The 26606-nt window shown below is 37.4% G+C and overlaps 1 protein-coding gene across 1 annotated transcript; it reads left to right on the top strand.

Moving 5' to 3' along the window:
- The first annotated feature begins 214 nt into the window (after positions 1-214).
- Positions 215-26486, top strand: LOC139940131 (protein-glutamine gamma-glutamyltransferase K-like). The gene is made up of 12 exons (XM_071936385.1): positions 215-8566; positions 9961-10146; positions 11215-11444; positions 12808-12969; positions 13711-13860; positions 14436-14598; positions 14929-15044; positions 15628-15757; positions 17053-17277; positions 18504-18661; positions 19817-20028; positions 21286-26486. Exons 1-12 carry the CDS (start codon positions 8230-8232, stop codon positions 21425-21427), a joined length of 2211 nt encoding a protein of 736 aa, XP_071792486.1. The 5' UTR covers positions 215-8229; the 3' UTR covers positions 21428-26486.
- Positions 26487-26606: the final 120 nt, after the last annotated feature.

Below are 26606 nucleotides of genomic sequence, written 5' to 3'. Positions count from 1 at the left end.
AAAAGTAGAATACAATGATCCACACAAATTTGCCTCAAAATTGCGTGGTTTTCCTTTTACTGTGCGAACTAACACGGTCGCCATTTATGGGAGTCAAAAATCTGACTCCCATAAATGGCCGACCGTGTTAGTCGACGAGGTAAAAGGAAAACCGTGCAATTTCGAGTGATACTTATGTGGATTATGATATTCTACTTTTAAATCATCTTTCTAATCATATGCATTTTGTAACAAACGGTTACAAACGCTTTTTAAAGACGAACTCGACCGACCCAAGGCAACGTGTTCCTTTAACCGTTTGTCCTAACTGTTTACCTGTGGATAACTTTAAATTGTTCTGAACTTGTTACGCTAAGTCAATACTGTTGACATAAATTCACATGCAAGTATTGCTTTTAGAACGTAGTGTGGGCTGTGTGACTTTACCCCCATGTTGTTAAGTTGCCATGAATCCATTAGCCCAAAGTTGATGATTTCACTGCATACTGGCAAACCTAGAAGCTTGCCAATGTTCATAACCAGACATAATATTACTACATCTAAGTTACAGTTGGTCACATAGGGCAATAGACTGTGCAAGTCTCGCGCAGATTTGATCTTCCGGGACCATTGTGGTCCCAACCTTATGGAGTTTTACGTTGGGGAGATTTTGTTTCGTCCATTACCTTAGTTTAATATAGTTTATGACCATAAAAATGACATATGTTGTTAAAAATGTAATACTAATTAACAACATATATAAAAGTAAAAATAAAGTCAACATAATAACGAAGAAAAACCGATATTTAAACTTGACCTCAGGTCAGGTTACTTGTAAAAAATTAAGAATTTGTGCCCATCTCCGATCACGAAACTTACGCAGACGCTTGTTTTGGCCGCACGGGGTGGAAAGCCTTTTCATTGGTCGCTTAGGCGTCAGCTTCCTCTTTAAAATGCGTCACGCGTTTATCTAACGCCCTTGCGACCATCGTGCGTCCGTGTATAAACCAGCTTTCAGTAGTTTCCGATTCGGGTGTAGATTTACAAAAGGGGTTTCAAAACATTTCAGATCAAACAAACATCCTTGTCCCAGAGTTTTACTTTTGTATATACATAGACTTTAACCGATAATTGTGTATTTGTTTAAAAAGCTAAAACTAATTTAAACAAGCTCTAATGGGTATTTTTGTTGTTCAGATTCGGCATCAAGAAAAAATTATAGCAAAGATTTGATTCATAAAAAAATTAAGTTCTTCAGCTGTCGTGTTTTCTCGCTCCGGTGCGCGCGAGACTTGCACAGTCTATTGGCAGGCAACTAGTTCTCAGCAATGTGCATGGAGGCAAAATAGTCATATTTCTTTCATGTATTAAAGACACTGTTTCAAACAAAATGTCCCTCTTACTACCAAAATAGTTTTGTTTATCAATACAAGCATTGCAGATATAAACTGTCTTTTGTGACAAGGCCTTTAGAATGGTGCTGAGGAGGTGCTCATACTTTTCTTTAAAAACACCTAAACAGCCTTATGTTTCAAAAGAAATTTGAAAACAGGAATGGAACATAACAATTACATCCAACCTTTGGCATTGTCTCTAATCTTCCATGTTCTTTATGCAGGCAGCCAACGCCTTCATGTAGTTCTGTTCAACACATTTTATTATTTATTGTTTTCCTATTACTACAATGTTATTTGCCCCATCAACTCTCCTCTCCTTTACATTAAAGGAACAGTTGCCTTGGATTGGATGAGTTAGTATATAAAAAGCATTTGAAACCGTTTGTTATAAAATGCATATGGTTAGGAAGATGTTTTAAAAGTAGAATATAATGATCCACACAAGTATCACTCAAAATTGCACGGTCGGCCATTTATACATGCCATAAATGGCCGACCGTGTTAGTCGACGAGGTAAAAAGAAAACCACGCAATTTCGAGGCATATTTGTGTGGATCATTGTATTCTACTTTTACAACAACTTTCTACCCATATGGAATTTATAACAAACGGTTACAGAATGCTTTTCAAAGACCAACTTGACCGATCCAAGGCAACGTGTTCCTTTAATCCAGCGTGCACTCAGTTCCACACCCTAGCCCCTCTCCATCCCCCATTTCACATGCCAGGCCGCAGTAGTGTAGTCAGTAAGCATAAAACTGTTCACTCATGTTCGCGCGCGTACATTATAAGTGAATTTTGACTCAATGTCATAGATCAGAGTACTGAGCTTTATTTTTAGCATTTTTTTAGTTAGTGTCGAGTGCTACTCAAAAAAAAAAAAAAAAAAACATTGGAATAGTAAAATGCTATAAACCAAGCAAGAACATGCAAGTCTTGCTCATAATCAACAATTTTGGGATCACTGCGTAATGTATTGGAAACATAAGCGTGCACTTTAATGGACAGCAATATTAAATTGCATGTGAGACATGCATGATCTGTTACATGACTGATTGATACCATTCATTGGACACTTGCAACTGTACAATAACCAAAGTGTTTTTCATCAACATCACTTTGATACATGTACACTTCATAATCAACAATGCTGATTTGGTCTTCTTAAAAAAATGGTTTGACGAATTTCCTCGGTATAGCAAAGCAAAATGCTGCATAACATGTCTTGGTTGCTACTCGTTACTAGCACAAAACATGATGAGTCTAAATATTTTGCAATATGTGAAATTGCCTGATGAAGTCATTCTGTGTATTGTAATCATTTTTGTAGTCTACACTTCCTCTGCAAACTCTTAGTTTTTAGCTTTTTGTCTCCTTTTTTTTATAGCATCTAAAGAACATTTGTTGTCATTAAATGACTTGTGTTTAACTGTATCGCCAGGATATTCAGTTCAATGTTTTATACTGTGTAAGTTTTTTTACATATTTTGAAGTTATCAAATCTTCCACTATTTTATGCAAGTGTGCTTTGTCTATCTACAGTGTAATAGTTTTCTCAATTTTAAGGATTTTTTAAAAGACATTTTAGTGCCTTTTAAAAGAAAAGTTGGTTAAATTTTTATGTTTTTTTCACAAATATGAGTAGTTTTTTTATGATTTTTGTTAAGTTATTGTGTTGATATCCATTTGGAGACAAAATGAAATTAATTTGTGAGTTTGGCTATAGTCTCTCACAATTTCATATAACTGCCTAAGCAGAAAGGATTAACAACCACCTACTTAACCACAATGAGCAGGGTGCCTACCACAGATGATTAGTATGACATGTATTCTGGCTAATAACCTTATCTGGTAAGCAAAATGTTGTTGTGCGTAGCTACTTGTGCTTAAGCAGTGTTATGAAATAGGGCCAAGGAGGCAAGCTCAGTGGTCTGACAATTAAGAAACATTCTCTGAATGTATGTTGTTCTGGTAGTGTACAATTCCAGTGGAATTTTTAAAAATCTTTATTGATGACTCGAAAGACACAGAGTCCATTTTCATAGAGCTGCTTTTGCAGAAAATAGGCTTTACAATTTTATGCTAAAATGAGCAGGACACCACTCATAAAATGTATATTGGTTTTGTGTTCTGGCAACTCATGGGAAAATAATGTATTTAGCCCTTGATCTTATAATTTAGAGTAAAGCATCAAACTTGACAACGATTATAAGCTTGACTTATTAACAAATGTGGATTGTTTTGGGCTGCCATAAAACCAGTGCATGTTTTCTTTCGCATAAGCATATTCAATAAAAATTAACTGCAGTGAAAAGAAGAAGTTTTAAAACGAGATTTAAAAGACATAGTGCTAATTTTTGTCTACATTGTGAAAAGTTTACACAAGAAATATTGGATTTCATCACTGCTGCCTCTGGTTTTAAAATGATTTTGAGCATGAGTTAGATGTATACTGTTGTTGCAATATGATCATGACAGTGAAGAGTGATTACACAAGACACAAGATGAACACTGAGCCAATCCCTATAAAAGATTATCTCCACATTCGCCTAATAATTTTGCAAAATAAAATCTTCCCTTCATAATCTCCAAATCCCCTTTCCTCCCTTCATTTTTTCATGAAAGTGAATTTGGTACATGAATTTAATAAGGGACACTGCATTGGCCAGTTCCGGAAATGATAACAAAGTTCCCCCTTGAATCTGTCAAATATTTATAATAGTTTCAAATTCTTTTTCTTGTGTGAATGTGATCACCAAAATGGTAGCTTTAAAAGTGTATGTGCGATCTGTGAGGTATATGCAAAAGGTCTATAAACACTTAGAGCAGAGGCCAGTTTCATATTGCTCACAGAGTGCCCAGCGTAGAATTCTAGTTTGGTAAGTTGTGTGTACTGTCTGCAAAGCAAAGGTTAGCCGGCAGTTCTGGTCTGCAGATGAGTACACAGCTTTATGACATGGGTTAATGTCACTTAAAGGGTATGTGTGCATAATGAATTTGCAAATTGGTATGTTGTCCTTCTCAAACTCTTTGGTGTTTGGGGTAGAATTGTTCATTCATAGACGCCATTCTCTTTTTTCTCTAAATAACAACCAAAGGACAACCAAAGACGATTTCATTTTTTTTTTCCCCTCACTATAAAGTTGCAGTAAGCCCGGTTTATATTTCCTGCAAATGCGAATGCGAATGCGATGTGGATTTGACGTGAATTTGACGTCACAACTCTATTTTCGCTGAGATATTTTAAGAGAGTTGAACACATTTCAACTGATGCGAATTATTCGTTGCGAATTTGTGACGTCAACAGTCGTATCTCATTTGCATTCGCAGGAAGTATGAACCGGGCTTAATGTTAGTGCATTAATGGCTATCCCATCAATCTGTTCCTGAACATTTTGGTTTGCGCAGCGAACAGTAGTGTTTGACTAACAAAGCAAAGTTCTGTTCAGAGCAAGTGCTGTACAATGTTAATGTTAACTTTGGTTTGCTCTAATGCTAGTGATGAAAAACCTGAATTGCTGTGCATTCAGAGTTTTGCTGAATAATTCAAAATTTAATACAAAAAAAGGAAATATGCATTTGTTTCAAACTCAAGACTTTACTTTAAAGCCTTTTTTGGAGTAGGTTAGACAGTGATTTATTTTCAATTTCAATATTCACTTCTTCACCAGTGAAAGGTAAGCCATCATTCAGATTTTTAAAAGAGTTAAGTATATGCATTATTTGATTGATTCTATAACTCAAGTTAAAATTGTAATTATAATACACTTCTCCCTTTAACAGTACATGTAAAACACAATGTCATTTTAAACTTTTAATTTAAAGATTATTTCAACTGATTTTTGAATGCTGCATAACCAGTGACTTATTCTTTGGGATGTTTGTTAATGTTATCTAATTTGCAGGAGAATATTCATCAGTAATGACTAAAATCAAAACTTAAGTACTTAAGTATCTTTCTTGTACCTGTTTGTGAACTGTTTTACCAACACAAAAATGGTGCCATTGTTAGAGTTTTGTAGGAGTACATATCGGATGCCTTAATTGTTTAAAGCACTTGGACAACAATCCATGGTAGTAGTCAAAACCAGCAGCCACACGCTCAGTGACCCAAACATACACATGAAATGAGAAAGCATGAGAGTTTGACTTCAATTGGTCACCAGAGTCGCAAGGAAATAATTGAGAGAAAAAAAACCTGTGATGAGTTTTTAAGGTTTTCAATCAACATGTTTTAGACTTGTAAGATCAAAACTAGTTAGTTGTTTGACTCATTTCTCAAAAACTATATTATTTCAGGCAATAATATTCCAATGGAAATTTTCCACCATAACTAATATCTTTAATACAGTGTGTTTCTCATAAAAATCAGTTTTTCCCAGTAGAAAATATCAGGAACATTTTACATGTTATGGTTTTTTAAAAACATAAACGTTATTGTAATAGTCATACAAATGTTTACTTGCATTGTCTTGCAAGTAAGTTGATTGAAACATAACTTAAGAAAGAAATTAATAACAACACAAGTCTAAGACAGACTTATTTATCAGTACCAAGCCCAAACTTCCAGATGAATATTTATTTTCAGGTTGTCTTTAATTACCATTGAAATTACCATTGAAGTTGTCTTGAATCGGTCGAGTTGGTCTTTGAAAAGCGTTTGTAACCGTTTGTTATAAAATGCATATGGGTAGAAAGATGCCTCGAAAATGCACGGTTTTCCTTTTACCTCGTCGACTAACACGGTTGGCCATTTATGGGAGTCAAAATTTTGACTCCCATAAATGGCCGACCGTGTTAGTTCGCACATAAATGGAAAACTGCAATTTTGAGTGATACTTGTGTGGATCATTATATTCTACTTTTAAAACATCTTTCTAACCATATGCATTTCATAGACCAACTCGTCCGATCCAAGGCAACGTGTTCCTTTAATTACCACTGGTAAACTCGTAAACCGGGTTCTTTTAAGGGCAAGGCAGTTTTTCATTGTTAAAGTGCCCCAAGTAGGGAAATGTGAATTTCTAGTGAGTCATTTAAACAACGACGAACAGACAATAAACAGGTACATGGTAGATGATCATCTCCATTTCATTAAAACTGTTAAGCAGAAGTGTTGCTTCAAGTTTTACCAGTTAACAATTAAGGGAACCAGTCTTAAGCAATGATCATCAAGTGATATTTTGGCTGGTAGCCCATTTTTGCTAAGCATGATCTTTCTATACATAACAGCTTTATGCAATGGAGCCATGACCTATCTACTAACAAACAGTTAAATCAAATGAGTAGCACTTGGAGTGCTAAGCACTCAATCCTGTATTCAGTATTGTACTAGGTGTGTATAAGTTAATGCTGTCTAATTGTTCCTGTGGCAACAACATTAATGATTATGATTGGTCACATTTAAGAATGTTACCTTAAATAATAAAATCAAATTTGATGATCTAATTGAAGTTTTGTGACACAGTGTTGTTTATTTCCCGTTAAAGGCACTGGACACTGTTAGTTAATATAAAAACTTACTTGGTTACGAGCAATGGGGCGCTGTTGATAGTATAAAACATTGTGAGAAACCGCTCCCTCTGAAGTAACATAGTTTTTGAGAAAGAGGTAATTTCTCATTAAAATAATAAAAGACTTCTAGCTAGAAGTCTTTTATTCTTATCTGTAAGCACACAAAGTCCAACAAGGGTGTTTTTTCTTTCATCATTTCCTCGCAATTTTGATGACCAATTGAGCCCAAATTTTCACAGGCTTGTTATTTAATGGTTCTGATGGGATACACCAAGTGAGAAGACTGGTCTTTGACAATAACCAAACATGTACCTTCCCTTTAACAGGTATCAATTGCTGTTTATTTTGCAAAGAAACTGGCTATGAAAACAGTTTTCCCTTTCGGTCAACTTAATGAAAATGGACCCCCAGGTCCAATTTGTTTGCTGTGTTCAATCATGTATAAACGGTACCCCAAGAAGTTGATGTGGCTATAAAAAGAACTGGTTGGTTGGTTCTCAACAAAAGTGTTCAACAAGGTTTTTCTAGTTCCAAAACTGTTCTAATTTGTTCAATGTGTGTCGCCCACTCATGCTAATTTTGGGAAATGTTTAAGCTCAATGTTGTGGTTGCATTGGTGTTGTTACAGAGCCAAACTGAAAAGTAATGTGATTTTATTTGCACAGCATTGTTTACCATGCAAAAGGCAAACAAAATGTTTGTTCCAGTTCCCTTACAACCAGGGGTGCATATGTCGTTGTCAAAACAACACACAACTGTTGTTGCTACCTGAATTGGCATGCTGTGGGTGATGAAAGAAATATGAAATGCAAATTTTTTTCTAGAATATTATCAAGGACCTTGTGTGCATTCAGTATATGTGTGTATTGCATGCCTGCTTTGTGAAGTTCAACACGATTGAATGGCGCTTTGGTGATATTTCCATAGCAATGGCCTCAAACAATCTAGTGCAACACCAGGCCTGTGTGTGGTTCCCATACAATGTCTGACTGTATACTTATTTACAAACGAGTGTGTATTGGCAGCTCTCCATATACCTAGCAGAGTGGTGTTCGGAAATGCAGTGTGAACGTATTATGAGCTGGGTTTTTTCTGGACACTATCTGCTCACTGATTGTGACCATCAGATAGAATCTTAAAGATCTCACTCAACACACTGCTTACAATAACTACCCCTTTTTGTTATTTAAGCTGTACTTTTGTCCATGCTCGTTCCTCCATAGTAAAGCTTGATAGTTGAAAGCGAAAGATCAGCCTTCTTTTTTGGACAGCCACTTTGCATTTGGCAATCTTGCTGCTTCACCAGAGAACTTCTCTTCAGAATATCCTTTTTTAAAAGATGGGAAACGGTTCTAGCCGTAAAGCACCTGTCGTTGTCGTAGTGAGATCTGGAAATCAACCCAGCTCGGGTGATATCGGGCGTCGAACAGTCCGCCACATCACAGTTCCTGAGGTTGGTAGACCAAGATCTCCAACGCCTCCTCCAGATGGGACTCAGTTGAAGATCCTCAGCCTGGACTTGAAGAAAGATGTGAATGCAGAGCAGCATCACACCGATGAGATTGATGGAATAAAAGGACTAGTGATAAGGAGAGGGCAAGCATTTACCTTCTTGTTAAAACTCAATCGGAGTTACGATGACAGTACTGACCAAATCACATTTGATTTTAAGATAGGTAAGTTAAACATTTTTAAAAACTCTTTCTTGTAGGTCTTCTAAATCTGAATCATAAAGCCGGTTTATAGTCGGTCGCGCGATGGTCGCGCAACGGAAATCTTGCGCGCAATCCTAAGACTGAGGCCTAAAAACCGTGTCTTTTTATGATCGCGCGTCTAGATTTCCGACGCCTGACCATCGCGCGACCGACTTAGAGTAGACAAAAACAACCCTAACCATTCTAAATGCAACAATATACGCACCAAATGGATCTAAATGTAGTAATCTGTTGCATTCGGCAGTCAACTCGGGTGTCATTCTTTGACTGAGTGAATTTGTTGCAATCAGCAGGCAAGTGACTTCATATTGGTGTTGGATATTGTTGAACTTGGCAGTCAACTTTGGTGCATTTGGCAGAGTTCATGGTCCATACATACAAGCCAAGTCACCATCACTACACTTATGTGCATACTGTTGCATTGCATATAGCATGCAGGGCAAACACCCTTGATCACAGTCCTGACACAAACAACATGGCTGCACAAAGTAACAAAAATCCCATGTTGCATTCTGATGTATTTGGCAGGGTACATGTATGTAGAGAGTCTCTATTGGTTGTGACCTCCTTCTAAAACTGCCCCTAAACCCTAAACATGCTAGAAAACGCTGTGCAAAACCTCTCTGTTAATGATCAAGTGTACTTGACTTTTGTGTCCTTTATCAAACTTACTGAACCAACAACTTTATACGTCCGGTGTACTTATTATTATAGGATATGTGTCTGACTAACCTTTGTAAAGTGTCTAGTCTAGTTTTGTTATTTGTTAAGTACTACACTTTGACATGAAAGGCGTGGTTTTGTCATTTCCTGCTTAAAAAAATAATGCGTAAGATGAACCAATTACAAAATGATGTAATTTTTAACTGAAATGTCTATAAAAAACAGGCGGTACGTGCCCATCTGGGAAAACAAGACACTTTGCATGAGGGTTTGTTATAAAAATCGTACCAAAGTCACGTCACATATGCGTATGAATTGACTTGGATACGGATGGAATTGGATACAAAGTGACTGACATACTTTTATTTTACAAGTTTAAAACTTGATAAATACATTATATACAGCTTTTTGTCTAACTATTAATGGTGGATTGAGCTCAAACATTCACAGGTTTTATTTTTCACTTGTTCACATAAAGTGTGGATACTGGTCTTTCCCTTTAACCAATGTGTGTCAACGTGCCTTAAGATCCCCATTTTGTAAACACAAGTAGATAAATTGGCTTAAATTAACTGTTTGATGATTTTATTATCCTCACTTACCTTAAAGATTGACAACCCCAGCATCTTTAAATCATTTCTTTTATTAAATGATATTCATGTTTAAGAAGTTTGTCTTGTTTTGTCTTCAAGGGTCCAATCCGGTGATTCAGAAGCGAACGCGCGTCTATGCATCGACCGGTGGTCCCTCTTCAGGAGGCAAACAGTGGGAGGTTAAGATATTGGACAAGACAGAAGACACGTTGACTGTGTCTATAACTTCAGATCCTGATGCCCTGGTTGGAGAGTACTCACTCACTGTGCACGCTAAGGTTGCAGGTAAACCAATATTTGCATCGAGAAGGTGTTTTTTCTATCATGATTATCTCGCATCTTTGACGACCAATTGAGCTCAAATTTTCACTGTTTTTTAAATTTTATGCTTGTGTTGAGATACACCAAGTGAGAAGACTGGTCTTTGACAATTACCAAAGTAAAAATAAAATGTTGGTTATATTTTCACCTAAATGGTTTGACTCTTTCAGCATCAGATATTGTGCTGATCATTAACATGTATGAACAGGGCAGACATGGTCATCTTGTGAACCTAGTAATTTCTTATTTGAAAACTAGATCATGATGCCTGATGCAAAACTCAGTTAACAGTTTGCCATCCTACTGCTAATGGTCTGAGGGTTAGTATACCTGTTCTAGAATGCAGGTCATGGGTGCTAAAATGCTGTCTTGCGCCGTCCCTTTATTGTCGGATAGTCCTTGCGCGCCATCAGTAATTTTTCAGGCATTGTCCCAGTTCCATGCATGAAGTATATGTAGGATGATACACATGCAACATTAAAAGTGAGTCTATCCACATGAAGTCTGTAAGATGGACTCTATCCTAGGAATCAGTGTACTGCATGTACGAGAACAGGCTTGCACCGCTATCAGGGCTAATTCAAATTCTACCAGAGGTGCTAATCGTTTTTTGTATGCAGCACTCTGAGAACAAATTCTTTCCAATCAACGGTTTGGTATATGTAAAACCACTACACATAGGATTTGATTTGCCTTTAGCCACCAGACAATCTCTGAGTGGTCTAGATGGTATGACACTGCTCTTTATTTCATATTTGTATGTATTTTGTTGCATTATGGAATAAAAAATAAAATAACAAAATAATTGCAAAGGTCGTGGGTTCTAATCCCACCTGAGTATTAGTCCTGTGATTTTTTTCCACAGAACTCGGGTAAGTAAGAGTATCCAGTGCTGACACAAATCGAATCGGTGTTCATTGGTAACAATCCAAAATGAATATTCTTTACCCCCGATGCAAACTTTACACCTATTAAATCGTTTATTAATCTAAAAAAAAAAATTCTTCTTATTTTTTCAATTTGGATCATCAGCTAGCGTTGCCAATTATGCGGAGCTTCAATCCATCTATCTCTTATTCAATCCTTGGTGTGAGGAGGATCAAGTGTACCTTCAGGATGATAAGGAACTGGAGGAGTACGTCTTAAATGAGCAGGGACTGATCTGGTACGGAAACTCAGCCCAGCCGGCTAGTCGACCCTGGGGTTTTAACCAATTTGAGGAGAAGGTCTTCGAAGCTGTGATGTACCTCTTGAAGAAACATGTAAGGTTGTGTGGAATTGGAAGACCTAGAGATACTTGCTGAGCAGACATACTGGGTAAAATCTGTTGGTTCTCAGAAATATGAGCATGCCCATAAACATGATAAACAAGTTAACTTACCTATGTTAAAGGAACACGTTGCCTTGGATCGGTCGAGTTGGTCTTTGAAAAACGTTTGTAACCGTTTTTTATAAAATGCATATGGGTAGAAAGATGTTGTAAAAGTAGAATACAATGATCCACACAAACATGCCTCGAAATTGCGTGGTTTTCCTTTTACCTCGTCGACTAACACGTCGGCCATTTATGGGGGTCAAAATTTTGACTCCCATAAATGGCCGACGGTGATAGTTCGCACAGTAGAAGGAAAACCACGCAATTTTGAGGAAAACTTGTGTGGATCATTGTATGCTACTTTTAAAACATCTTTTCAACCATATGCATTATATAAAAAACGGTTAAAAACGCTTTTGTTTTGACCAACTCGTCCGATCCAAGGCAACGTGTTCCTTTAAAGTGCTGCATGCTAGCTACTGTCCTAGCCCTATGTAGGACTCTTCCTCTGTGCTGTACACAGATACAGGGTCTTAATTTTAGGGCCCATTTCTGGGGCGGAAAATTTTATTTGCAAGAAGCTATTAATTTCAACAGATTTACATTCCGTGGCAGCTTACATTTTTCTGCAGTGGGTTTTGGTCATTATATATTCCTCACATGTCCGTCATTTTCGTGAAATAATGCAGCTCCCAATGTGAACAAATTTCCATTGTGATTTTATTCTCACAGTGTTGTTTGCTGCCATGCATACGCGTATACATTTGCGTGCAAGACGCAAGACATAAGTTAATGTAACTCTTGCTGGTCACCATATCTTGACTGCACAGCATTAACGCGCAAACAAAACGCAAGCTATGCGCGTCGTACGTCTTGTGTACGCACGGCAGACTCTGAGAAACTTATAAAAAACGGGAACTTCTTTTTGTTTGGAGCTGCATTATTTCACAAAAATTACAGATTTATTAGGAATACATGTATATGACAACCATAACCCACCGCAGAAAAATGTATGCTGCCATGTGGAACGGAATCTGTTGAAATTAGTGGCTTCTTGCAGGTAAGATTCGAGTTATGAAGGTTTATGGACCCGGATATCCAGGGCGTCACTGTAAGGTCGCCAGGGCTAGCTACTGTCCCATAATCTTCTGTTTTCAATTGAAAGATCCCTATTTGATTGCAAACGTAATTCGTTTTTCAAATTCTTTGAAGGATGTATTAGTCTCAGAATTGGTTTGTAAATCCTTTATGTAGAAAGTAATTGTTGAACTATTCTTTATTTTGTCTGGATTTGTTATTTTTTGTTTCAGGTGAAAGAAGGTGCTTTAGGAAGCCCTGTCCTTGTTGCTCGTACCATGTCAGCAGCTGTTAATTTCCAAGATGACAATGGAGTATTGTCAGGCAAATGGGGTGGGGACTATTCACCCCATACCAGACCCACAAAATGGACTGGAAGCCAAGCCATTCTTGAAGTAAAGCATGATTCTCAAAGTTCTGTTTTGGGTTCAACCTTTTATTTGTGGAAGTGTCGTGACCATGCAGCAGTTAAGATCACCGAATACTCTGGTGTTTCTGATCAGCAGAGTGTGGGTTTGAATCCCTCAGCCGTGACAGTTGTGTCCTTAAGCAAGACACTTAACCGATGCTTTGTCGTTCAGATGTGACGTAAAGCCATTGTTCCCATGTGTTGTGTAACGCAAGAACCTCATAATTCATAACTTCAATAACCCATCTTTCTGTATAATGTATAGTATACTAAGCGCAGATACTTTGCAATAGACTTTGATATTAATATTATTATTCTTCAATACAAATTCTAATCTTTGGCCTGCTGTGTAAGATCTTTTTAATCACATTACTAAATGTTGGTGGTACAGATGACCGACATTGGTTACTCACAACTCCAATAAAAAAATAATGAGGTATAATTTGATTCAATTTTAGAAATTTTATGAATTTGATTCAATTCCGCAAAACTATTGTAAAAACCAAAATCAAAAAGTCGCAGTTTAAAATGTATATTGCATACTACAAATATCAAAAAATGTAGTTATAAAAATGTGGTAGGGAAGGAACAAAACTATAAAAAAAATACAAATTACTGTACAATTTTAAAGATTGCTTTTGGGATCTCAAACTGTTGGATCCTGAGGTAAAATTGCTATTTCTCTGATGATGTCATCAAATACCAAAACTTATTGTTGAATTTGCAGAAGCACTTAGAAAGTAAAGCTCCAGTGCGCTACGGGCAATGCTGGGTGTTTTCTGGAGTCTTGACAACTGTCTTGAGATGTCTTGGCATTCCTTCGAGAAGTGTAACCAACTACTCATCAGCTCATGACACCGATAGCAGCCTGACCATTGTGAGTTTTTCCCCAGTTCTTTCATTTACATGTACACTGCATCAAATTTCTTTAATCTACTTTGTAGCTATCAGCTGATTTGTTTCTCAGTTTTGCTTTCTCACAAGTGCCAGTTAAAAAACTGAACAATTTAAAGCGCAATACAAACTCTTTTGTACCTGTCACTTTAAAATGTTCCAATCAGACAAGTACAAATTTCATACCAATTAAAGGATCTTTCTTTGCTTTCTCTATTCATATGTTTTTCTTGTTTATTTTATTTACTCTTTCAGACTTTAAAAACATCAATAACACAAAGCAACAGTAACAGATAATGAATGATTTAAAAACATTAAGAAAACAATGAGAGACATTGTAGGGCTTGCCCCAAAGTGTACCAAATCACTATCCAAAGGGATTTTTGTGCTCAGCCAGAATTTTCCCCACTGTCTTGCCCAAATGAGGGAGGGCAGTTACCCACACACCTCTTGGTCATGTCTATGACATGTATGGTGAGCAGCTATGTCATAGGTTTGGGGCTTTGGACATTTGGACAACTCATTTTATTTCACTCTTCCCTTCATTCTCGCCTTTAGGACAAACATTTTTCACCTGATGGAACTCCAGCAGATTTCTACAACAACGATTCTGTTTGGAACTTTCATGTGTGGAATGAGTGTTGGATGACTCGACCGGATCTTCCAGCAGGGTTTGGGGGCTGGCAAGCAGTGGATGCAACACCACAAGAGACAAGCGAGGGTAAGAAGACATCAGAGCCTTTGTTAAATTTAAGCTGTACAGGTTTTATTTCAGTTCACTCCGTAAGAATGGGGATAGAGCCACTATAAGCGGGACCCACGCAAAACTAGAAAATATTAGAACGGGTCCCCTGAAGCTGGAAAACATGAGTTATGGGCGAACAGTGGCAAGCAACGCACAATGCCAACGCAGAGGATAGCGGGGATGAGGCAAGGAGGCGCATGATTATGGGACGGGGACAGAGAGGGGCACACGCTTCGCGCAGCATCCCGCTAGTAGTAATTGTTTTGCTTCACTAAACTATAAAACTTTCCTTTTGTTTCTGGACAGGTATTTTCTGCACTGGGCCCTGCTCAGTTAAGGCAATCAAAGATGGCCACGTCTACTACCCATATGATGCAAAGTTTGTCTTTGCTGAAGTCAACGGGGACATTGTCAATTGGGAGGCAAGTACAATAGGGAACCTGGGGTCGATTTCACAAAGAGTTAGGACTTAACTATAGTCCTAACTTAGGACTAGTCCTTGGAGATATTAAAAACTTAATACTAGTCCTAAGTTAGGACGAGTTACTCATCCTAACTCGAGATAAGACAAGTCTTAACTCTTTGTGAAATCCACCCCTGCCTTCTTAGGTATACTTTTTCATTCTGGCCCGAATGCTGGAGCAGAAAATGTTGCTGGCTGATTTTTGCTTAGCAATGAGTTGTTAAAACAATTCATTGCTAAGCAAAAATCAGCCAGCAGGATACCTGTTACAGACATGTGACATGGTATTTTGGCTGGTAGCCTTATTCTGGTAAGCATTATTATTTTATGCTTAGCTACTTTGTGCAGAGCATATGTAATTGATGATTGATTTTCTTCGTCATATTTTTCATCGTCTGTTTATTCTGAAATTTCAAATGGAACAATCAAGAAAGCAGATTTCTAACAAAAATCCTTGTCAATATTCTTGAAGCTGACAATATTGCTAATGTTATGTGCGGAATTAAAACCCACACCCTGATAACTTCACCACTTACTTGCAGGTGAAAAGCAGTGGTGATGAATTTATACGCTTGCGTGTCAAATATCACGTAGTCGGCAGGAACATCAGTACAAAAGAAGTTGGGAAGAAAGGTCGAAGAGACCTGACACTGGATTACAAGTACAAAGATGGTAGGCAGTTTTGTGAAAACGAGGAAAACTTTCTTGTGAAATCTTTCAAAATATGCTATGGTTTGAATCAGAAATTTGTGCATTCAGCTGACTATGTGTGGTGTATTTACGTGGAGAAATACTTAAGTGTCAGAGTAGCCTAGCACACAATAGCTGCCATTTTGAGAAGTGGTTTATTCACATAACCTTTGACCTGTATACATACATGGACTGTGCACTATATATATATTCATGAGCCGTTCATAAAGTAGTGCCACAGTGATACATTACACTATGAATCAGGGAATCAATGTGTGGTGAAGAGGTTTTCAACTAGTGGTTTAATCCTGCCAAGGTCTGATTCTTGATAATTTTATCGAGATGAAGTCGAGGTAAATTATCAAGAACCAGGCCTCGGCGGGTTTAAACCACTAGTTGAAAACCGATTCAACACAATTTGATTTCCATTCATAAATACCTTTCCGGTCAAAAAACATCAACACTTTTTGTCAAAAAAGTAAAATAAATGCAAAAATTATAATTGTTCAATGATTTCTTTCAATACAACACCCCTCCAGCTATGAAATGGTAAAGCTCTCGGGTAAACAACTCCTTATAAGGAGATTGCTGTGCGCGTCGCGCGTATCGCATGATGTGGCACAACTGTTCCAGCCGTTGCTCTCGACCAAGAGGAATGAAGAAACTGTCTTATAAGCCCAGATGCAAGCTCTAGTGTCACGCCCATGTTTCAACACTTTTTACTGGTCATTATCAAAGGTTTAAACACCCCCACGTGACGCGCTCTCCACCAATATGAATAGCGAAACTGTCCTAGGTATTTATGAATGAATATTAAAGTACTCATCCAAACACCATGGATGTTTAAATACATTATGCTTAAATACATCAGGAAAGAAAACTGTCAAACAATGATTGACAAAATTTCAGCTATGAAGCTGTTCGGGTCTTGGAGATATTCAAATATATTTCCAACAAAGGATTTGAGTCATTTAAAAACACTTTGAAAGTGTTCTACTTAGTTTTTTTTATTTCAAGAGTAGGCCTAATGCATTTTATCAAGGTGATTATGGCATTCTTGAATATTGTTCATTCTTCAAACATTGATGCCTAGATTGTCTGAAAAGAAATACAATCACCCTTTTTTCTCTCACACAGCCGTTCAGCAGCTTTTCAAATGTTGTACATAAAGGAATGCTGTCTGCAAAATTATCATTTTTGTATATGTTTTGCAGACACAGTTTCTCTATTTCAATCACTGCCGATGTTGAACTAGCTTTTTCTTGTTCACAACTAAGGTTCTGATGAGGAACGAGCTGCTGTGAAGTTAGCAGCTGGATATGGAACCAAGCCCTTTGTATATGACGTGCCTGATACCACAGACGATGTTGACATGAGTGTGGAAGTCACCCCAAATGTGTACATTGGTGCAGATTTTGATATCCCCATCCTAGTGGAAAACAAAAGCTCAGAGCAAAGAACTATTTCAATCAACTTTGCTCTGCATTCATGTTACTATACAGGTATGCAATTTTTCTTTTCTGGTCTCTGGCTACTTTATGAGTTTTTTGGGGTAGTGTTGGGGCGTTGTTGAACTCTGATTTGTTAGTCATGTTTGATGAAAACTTACAGATGACTTGATTGGAGTAAAGATGACTTGATTTAAGGAAAGGTTTCTTGCATTGACTGTATTTGAGAGAAAGTGACTTAATTTAAGCAATAATTGATTTACTTGAAGAAAGACTGCTTGCAATAAAATAATAAATAATAAAAAAGGAAACTTGTAATGCGCCATGTCTGTCACAGCTGACACTCCTGGCGCAGGAACCCTAACAAAGCTAACAACTGAAGGAACTAATTAAACAAAATAAACAGAAGGAGAAGCAGCTAGTGTGAAGGGGTGGGTCTTGAGTTGGTTCTTGGAAAGTGTTGAAGGAAGTTTCCTTTCTGAGTTTGATGGAGAGTGAGTTCCATAGGGAAGGACCAGACCGAGAGAAAGAGCAGTTTCCCCAGGAGTGATGAGAGAGGGGTACTCGGATACTATGAATAGACTTGAGGAAACAATTTACGAGTAACATGAAAATGAACATTATATTAACTCTGTAGGATGAAAGATCTGTGTAATTGATTTAGACTAATTATTGAGGTGTCTCCTTTATTGTGTCTCCTCAGGATGGCTAGTACAATTTAAAAAAGCACAAGTCAGTTTGTGAAGTTAATGACAATTTAATGTTTTCTTCAGTTGTCATGACAAATGAAAGTTTTTTTTTAAATAGAAAACAAAACTCAACTTGGCACATGGGAACTCTTTTTTAGGGGGGACAGAGAGGAATTTTGTATAAAAATCGACACAAATTTCAATTTCTGATAGTGGGTAAAAAGTCTGTTTTGCTTTCTCTGTCTAGTTTTCTCTCTTCTTGCTGTGTCCCAATTTTCCCTACTATTTTTACGGATTTTGGATAGCAGTTGCTCCCCTGTTCCCCCGGGTCTAACAATGCAGCAGCCAAAATTCACGGAACACGAGGATTTATCCAATTCTTAGGACGGGTTGAATGCGTCCTAACGTCTATGGATATAGAACTTAACTTGACCCAAGTCCTAAGATCCTAAGTTAGGAAGAGTTTGGTGAAATCGACGGCTTGGCACTCACCTTTGTCCAGTGAATATTATGCCGCAGAGTGGGAAAAAAATTACATAAGATCAATGACAAAATTATGGTTTGTTTCTCTTTTTATTTTTATCTTTCCAGGTGTCATCGCTAAGCAGATCAAGACAGAACCAACAAGACAACTTATTCTTGGACCCAATGAATCAAAACGAGTAATATACCATGTGGATTCTGACGAGTACTTGGACAAATTGGTGGACCAGACAGGTTTGAAAATGACTGTTGTCGGCCATGTTGAGGTAAATTGCTCTTTGTAAACTTTTCATGTGTAAAGATTCGTTCAAAAAAGAAAGAACAAAATGAGTTAAAATCGATTCTCCTGTAACCCTTTTTCTGACTGCATTCTGCTGCTTCCTTCTTTTCAATCCTAGGGGGCAGAGGGACAACTGCCCTCCTGAATTTCGGCAAAAAAGTGGGGAAATGTAAGGAACAGCAAGAAGGAAGAGCCAAATTTACAGAAAATCTAACTTGTGTAAAATTTCTTGCAAATCAACCCCTCTTCTGCCGTGTCTGCCAACCTTAACCAAAGAGCTACATATACAGGTTCTAGTCCTGTTCTAGTCCTGTTCTAGTCCTGTTCTAGTCCTGTTGGTGACACTTGCTTCCTAGAGTAAGAGACGTATTATACTTATTGTCATTTTCTATTGGGTGACTGCAAGAATAGAATAAGTTGCATCTGAAAGAATAGCATACCTGAGCACACATTTTCCTGCCGTTGCACATAAAAGCACATAAAGAAAATAGTACCTATATAGAAAGGAGGAACAGACAAGAGAGAAGAGGGAACAGTAAGATGAAGGGGAAGAAAAGATAAAAAAGACTAATGAAAAGCTGTTTGAAACAAATGTCATAGTAATAATATCAAAGTTATATACAGCGTATGTATCTACCAACAAGGTACTCAAGGCGCTGTCTTTAAAGACACTGGACACTATTGGTAATTGTCAAAGACCGGTCTTCTCACTTGGTGTATCTCATATTATTACAAAATAGCAGACCTGTGAAAATTTGAACTCAATTGGTCATCAAGGTTTCGAGATAATAACGGAAGAAAAAACACCCTTGTCACACAAAGTTGTTAGCTTTCAAATGCTTGATCTCAAAATCTAATTCTGAGGTCTCTTTAGGAAAATTACTTCTTTCTCTACTTTACTTTGGAGAGTGCCAATTCTCACAATGTTTTATACTATTAACAGCTCTCCATTGCTTGTTACCAAGTAAGTTTTTATACTAACAATTATTTTGAGTAATAACCAATGGTGTCCAGTGCCTTAAAATATGTCCATAGTGCTACTATTCCGAATGTGTGAGGGTAACTGATTCCAAAGGAACGGTCTAGTGTAACAACTACTCATAATTATTATGTAATATGCCTATTTCTTTAATCTTGATAGGAAACAGGCCAGGACTTTGGGGATGAAGAAGACTTTCGCCTACGTACACCTGACCTTGAGGTCAAGCTGAGCAATCCAGATGAAGCCATACAGTTTGGACGTAAAATAGAAGTAGAGATCAGTTTAACTAATCCTCTGGAGAAGAAACTCACTCACTGTGAGTTTGACATTGAAGGACGCGGTTTGCTGGCTCCTACAAATATCCAACATGGGTGAGTTTATTTTGTTTGGAAAGTAACAATTGGGTCCTTTGTTTGCTCTGCAGCCAAACGCAGACAGAAAACAAACGAACTCAAATTCCGTTCGATGTGAAACACTGATTTATTTATTCTTCAAGAAAAAAGCATGACCATTTAATGCACTCACTGAACTCAGCATCTTTTCTGTCTAACACAACTTATAACCATGCACAACACAATGCAAAGAGTCAGTTATCTTGGCTCCAGGCCAATGTTTTCCAGCTGACATGAGCGCAACGCAACAGTCTATACTTTCGGTCCAATCTCTCTCTCTCGAGAGAGAGAGCATTCTCACGCCGGCTGTTGCAATTTCAGTTATCCAGGGGGTAGCAATGTCCGTCACGAGTAGTTTATTAAGTAAGAATTTTGAAATTCAGTCTCACTTTACTTACCAAGTTCAAATTTTAATACTCAATTTTTAGCTCAAAATTTCGAAAAGTACAATAGACCCAAGCTCTGGAACTTGTTTCCTCCTCAACACAAACTTCCACAAGTCTCTCCACTTTCAAAAGATTATTTAAATCTATCCGTTTTCAAACTTACTTGCTGATAGCTTGCTTTTCATGTAGTATTTATTTACCCTTCTGACCTGAAAAGTGATCTGTAGTGTTTTTCTTTCGTATGTATGTTTTTGCATTGTGTTTATAGGCATGGAGGTAGACATTTCTACCTCCATGGTTTAGGTAAATTCTTCTGTATAATAGGTTAAAAACAGCTTGCTGATTGAGCCACCGGCTCATGCCATGTATTTTGCCCACAAAATTACTTTGTTCTCTTACGGCTCTTGGTGTGTGCTCAAAGAGCAAGCCTGTTGGGGGACCATGCTTAAAATCTCTGCTTCTCAATGGGCTCAGCTGCAGTATCTTTGTAAATTTAGTTTGAATAACTACTTTCTATTTGTAGATTGTAGTAATGTTTGTAAATGTATCATAGACTGATCTTGATACTTGGGACAAATAAATAAACTTGAAACTTGAAACCTAATTAGTACAGTGACTAAAGACAAAGTAGAGGATTGATATAGCAATTGGAAAAGCACTGTATTGTTTTGTCTTAACTTTTGAAGAAGTTTTTAGTATAAAGGGTTTGAGAAGCACAGATTCTGGGCTTTAGTTTTTTTTTTTTAAGGAATTTGTAAATGACTGTTATGTCACAAAACTGAGAGTTTTATTACAATTTGTAAATTATTCTTTGTTTTCTTTTCTTGTTTGAATTTTATTTTGACTACAGGGTGATTGAAGCAAAAGACACAACCAGCAGAACGGTTAGTGTTTATCCAGTCAAGGCAGGGAAGAGGACTCTGGTCATCACATTCGAATCAGATCAACTTTCTCAGGTCACTGGTGAGTTGGAGTTAGATATTCAGAGATAAAAGAGTTGACACTAAGCAGAGGAAGTCATCAAACTCAAGCCGAGAATTGTGACTTCTCCTTTAAGGTCTACTTCAGTAATGGCTATATCAAAGAATGCTAAGTAATGTGAAGTATGCATGTGTACATTTTCTGCTACAGTACACGCTTATTACTTGCTTATGGCATGACTCATTCCTCCATGTTCACAGTAAGCAGAGCTATGAAAATGGGGGCTCTTGTCGTGGAGAATTAAGGCCATGTCATACAGGCGAGTTACAGGCAACCAGTTCCAGGCAATCTCCAAGAAGAACAAACATTCACATGTTAATTTCCACATGTCTTTCTTGGAGACAGTAAAATCTATTCTTCTCTTTGCATGCAGTGCAGTTGGTTGCCTCCAAGTTGCCTGTAAAAATTGCCCTGTGTAACTAGACCTTTAGAGTTATAGATACACAGACTAGTTAGAATTACCGGTAGACGTCTGTAATGCAGTAACTATTGGTTTGTTCCAATTCTGAATGACAAAGGTGGCTACCTGTGAGTATCAGGTGTTTAAAAGTGAAGGTAGCTTTTACACTGTTATTTAATTTAAAACCAGGGAGGAAGATGGTGTCTACTCCTTTGGTTCAAAGTTTCCCCTAAAAAAAGCAAAAACTAAAACCCTCTCTGCAATGACAATTTCACAAAATTCAATGCCCACTTAAAGGGACACATTGCCTTGGATCAGGTGAGTTGGTCTATGAAAAGTGTTTGAACCTGTTTGTTATAAATTTATAGGATCAGAAAGATGGTTTTATAATGTTGAATATAATGATCCACGCGAACCAACACTGTGTTGACCATTTTGTGGAGTCAAAAACTTACTCCATGAAATGGCGTGCCGTGTTCATGATTAAAAAGAAAAACCGTGCAATTTTGAGGCATGTCTGTGTGGATCATTATATATTCTACATTTAATACATCTTTCTGATCATATAAGTTTTATACCAAGTTCAAACACTTTTCATAGACCAACTCGCCCGATCCAAGGCAATTGTGTCCCTTTAAGCTATTAAAATCAAAACTGTTTCCATCATTCCACCATTGTGCTGATTCAATTTGCTGAATTATGGAAAGAAAATGAAAACTTCTATAAGACAACCAACTTGTTTCACTCGACATCACTGATAAATTTGAAGTGAAAACACCATCAACTGTTATTATTATGTGTGAGATTTAGAGCATGTTTATACTTGTCTAGTTTTGAATGCTGCAGTCAAAATAAGCAAGAATGATTAGAAGGGTTTTCATATGATATTTCCTTGACTTTTGGACAGTGTCTCAGTCAAAATGTTTCTCTAGAGGACTGGTACTGTTGTGAACTTTATAATCAATGAGCATTCAGATTCTAACTAATCAATTTTGTTTTAACTTACCAATTCTGAACAAAAATTAGAAGAAGGGGTGGGAAAATTTGAGAATCTTTTTGAGATTGTATAGAGAGAGGAGCATGTGTTATTGCTGAAATACTGAAGTGCCAAAATGTCAATAGGCAAACTTCACCATTGTTAATACTTTGGTCAAGTACAGAACATGTAGTCTGCTGCCCCCAATGTAGCATATTTGTTTATGAAATAACTGTTTGTATATTATTTGAGTAGTTGTATCTAAATTTTGGTTTCATATTTTGCACTCAAAGGGGATGTAAAAAATGCTTTGTTTATAAGCTACCCCAGGGGGCAAAATGAATTTGGAACACTGCTGCCCTCATTGTATTATATCTTTATAAGATCTTTAATAACCTATAACCTAAGGCTTTGGCTTTGGATTCGGGCTTCAGGCTCCGTCCTGTCGTCTGAAGCCCTAAGCGCTAAGGCAAATGTATGGCAGTTGTCAAAACAACCGCAGGCCAAGCTAGCTTGAGCTGAATCCAAAGCCGAAGCCGTGGTTTCAAAAAGGGCCTAAATGGCAAAATTATATTTCTTTTACTTTTATGTAAGCTACCACAGACAGACAATAAGCCATGTTGAGATATGGTGGACAATCTGTGGACCCTGGGCCGAATCCCGACTCAGACCAGAGCCTTTTATCTGGGGATGGGTTTTCAGTCTCTACCTGATTGCCTGGGTTTCCCCCATTGGGGGTGGGGGTGGTGTACCCACACAGTTCTCTGTCCCATGCCATCATGAACACATCCAGTATAGTGCTATCAAAAATAGGAAAAACATGTCCCTTTCCCTCCCTACTGACAGCAATGCCCTGCCCCCTCCCCAGTGAACAAATCTTGATATGCTGCTGCACTGATTACACAATAAGAAATACTTCAGCCATTATAATTCATTTTATCAGCACTTTATTCAGTGTAGCACTGTTATTTCCACATCAAGTTTTGGTGCGTTTGTATTTTCTTCTGATAGAAAACTACATCCATTACTTGCTTATTTAAATTAACGATAGTTCAAAAACAATGTTTTAGGCCAGGCCTTTGTTTTATAAGGAGGGTTTATTAAAGCTGTTCTTTTTATTAAGTAAAAAAGAACATTAATATGGATTCAAAGTTGATTTTTCTCTATCAAAAGTTGTGCTAATTACACGTTTCTGTTTCTTTCCTACTTGTTGGTACCAAATCACACAAACAACATTGGTAATAATTGTCAGTGACCAAATTCCATACTTTGTGTGACCAATGAAATAACAAAAAAGGTGAAACGTTAAGCTCAATCGGTCAGCAGAGTCACAAGAAAATAGTTAAAGGAATGTGAATCATGTTTTCAAAAATCAGATTTGGACTTGAGATCAACCTTAATGTTTCACTCATTTCTCAAAAACTCATTCACTTCAGGCGTAAGTACTTTATTGGAATGTTTTCCCACCATAACCGTTTTTATTCCATGTGAAGTATATATCTGTGATTTAAATCTTTAAAGGCAGTGGACACTATTGGTAATTACTCAAAATATTTATTAGCATAAAACCTTTCTTGGGGACGAGTAATGGGGAGAGGTTGATGGTATAAAACATTGTGAGAAACGGCTCCCTCTGAAGTGCCATAGTTTTCAAGAAAGAAGTAATTTTCCACGAATTTGATTTCGAGACCTCAGATTTAGAACTTGAGATCTCGAAATCAATCATCTAAACGCACACAACTTCGTTTAACAAGTTTTATTTTTCTTTCATTATTATCTCGCAACTTCGATGACCAATTGAGCTCAAATTTTCACAGGTTTCTTATTTTATGCATATGTTGAGATACACCAACTGTGACAATTACCATATAGTGTCCACTGCCTTTAACAATGTTGTAAATAGAGGAAAGGAAACAATTGGTAGAACTAGTCTCCTAACTTCAACTCTTGTAAGCAGATTGAGTGACACTTTTGCTTATTTACTGTCTGCTATTTGCACAAACATTTTGCTTACCAGTAGGCTATACAGCTTTCTAACTTATAGGCCCTGTGCATTATGTGAATGTTTAATCAATACTTCCTTTTTGTGATGTTATATTTTTGTGATTTAAAGGGTAATTATTATCTCGACTGGACACAGTTTTTTATTTTTATATATTTTTTATTACATAGTTTAATCATATTATAATTACACGTTTCTTTGTATTTTTCAATTAACACAAACAAAAATGATGTATAAATACCGTGGTACAAACGTCTATTGTTTTTTTTAAAGTTACAATTAATTACATATTTTAGTCTCTCATATAGTGTATTTAAAAAAAAACAGGTTGCCCTGACGTTGCTGTAGCATACACTTTGTACAATACGTGGATATTCACAATTTGTTTTCTGTTAATTTTGTATATACAATAATATATAATTTGCTTTTTACATTATAACAATTTGGTCTTGTTGGAGACATTTAATAATTAATAACCAAGTGGAATATTGCACTGAAGAAGGGGACTCTACATGTTGTTTATTTCATTGTGGTCACAGTGTGTTTGTTTCCATGATTTGCACATTTTAAAGGGACTGGACACTATTGCTCAACATAATTGTTAGCATAAAAACTTACTTGGTAACTGTTATAAAAAACATTGTGAGAAACGGCTCCCTCTGAAGTAAAGTAGTTTTTGACAAAGATGTAATTTTCCCAAGTGTTTGAATTTGATTTTGAGACCTCAGGTTTAGAATTTGAGGTCCCGAAACCAAGCATCTGAAAGCACACAACTTAGTGTGACAAGGGTGTTACTTCTTCCATTATTTATCTCGCCCAAATTTTCACTGGTTTGTTATTTTATGCATATGTTGAAATACACCAAGTGACAAGACTAGTCTTTGACAATTACCAATAGTGTCCAGTGTCTTTAAGAGAAAGGGATTTTTCAAACCTTCATGATAGCATCTTCAGGTTTGCATGCAGGGGAAGAGATTTGTATCATTTCCCATTAGGTGGCATTAGTGGCTGGATAAACCATTTGTAACGCAAAGGTACATCTGTGAACCACTCCGATGAAATGTAAAAAACCTTTTAAAACCACGATATAACATCAGCAATTTCCTGATTATGGAATAACAAGACTTAATCTATTCATTGTGAAAGGAATGTAAGCAGACTTGTCATTGTCAACCCAACATTCGGTTGGGGACAACTAATGTCATCATTTTAGAAAGGGGATTCCAATGTGGCAGTTGGGGACAAACCATAATTGCTATTTTTGACATGTTCTGTGCAGTGTTGTGAGTGTGACATTGTCTACTTGTAGATTATGGGTACGTTGGATAAGCTTCCCTGGGTCTACCCCGCAGTGCTCACTCAGGTGAGCCCCTGACAAGAGCTAAACGAACGATCACTCACTGCTCTCGTAGTGACGTCATGTACCTGTGACCCCAAGTGACCCACTCCACAAGCAGGGCACTGGGGGCTGACCCAGGTGAGCCCGTGGAATGACGTCAAAGCTATTCAAACGCACCGGGGGCAGACCGGGGTCGACCCAGGGAAGCTAAACGACCGCACCCACTGAAGCCTACCCCAAGTAGCTTCTTTAAAATTCTTTAGTCTCTGTGTTTGGAAATCTCCTGAAAGACCTGATACCCGTTGGACGTCTTTATTGTACCACTGTATACACCTGATTCACAGTGCTTTCCCTCAGAGTACATCCATAGGCCCTCAAGATAGATTGGTTGCAATACGCGTCATTGACCGCCATCGTTCATGTATTAAAAGTGCACGCGTGTACGCGCTTCGCGTGACTCTCATGCACTTTTC

Source organism: Asterias amurensis, chromosome 7 (genome assembly GCF_032118995.1).
Source record: "Asterias amurensis chromosome 7, ASM3211899v1".
NCBI classification, from domain to species: Eukaryota; Metazoa; Echinodermata; class Asteroidea; order Forcipulatida; family Asteriidae; genus Asterias; species Asterias amurensis.
Note: the sequence above shows the minus strand (reverse complement) of the source record. Positions and strands in the feature narration are given on the sequence as shown.

Excerpts from the sequence above, each read along its gene's own strand:
- LOC139940131 (XM_071936385.1), top strand. The coding sequence starts at position 8,230 with ATGGGAAACGGTTCTAGCCGTAAAGCACCTGTCGTTGTCGTAGTGAGA. Across the intron at positions 8,567-9,960 it reads CACATTTGATTTTAAGATAG|GGTCCAATCCGGTGATTCAG; the intron begins GTAAGTTAAACA and ends TTTGTCTTCAAG. Across the intron at positions 15,758-17,052 it reads GGATTACAAGTACAAAGATG|GTTCTGATGAGGAACGAGCT; the intron begins GTAGGCAGTTTT and ends TTCACAACTAAG.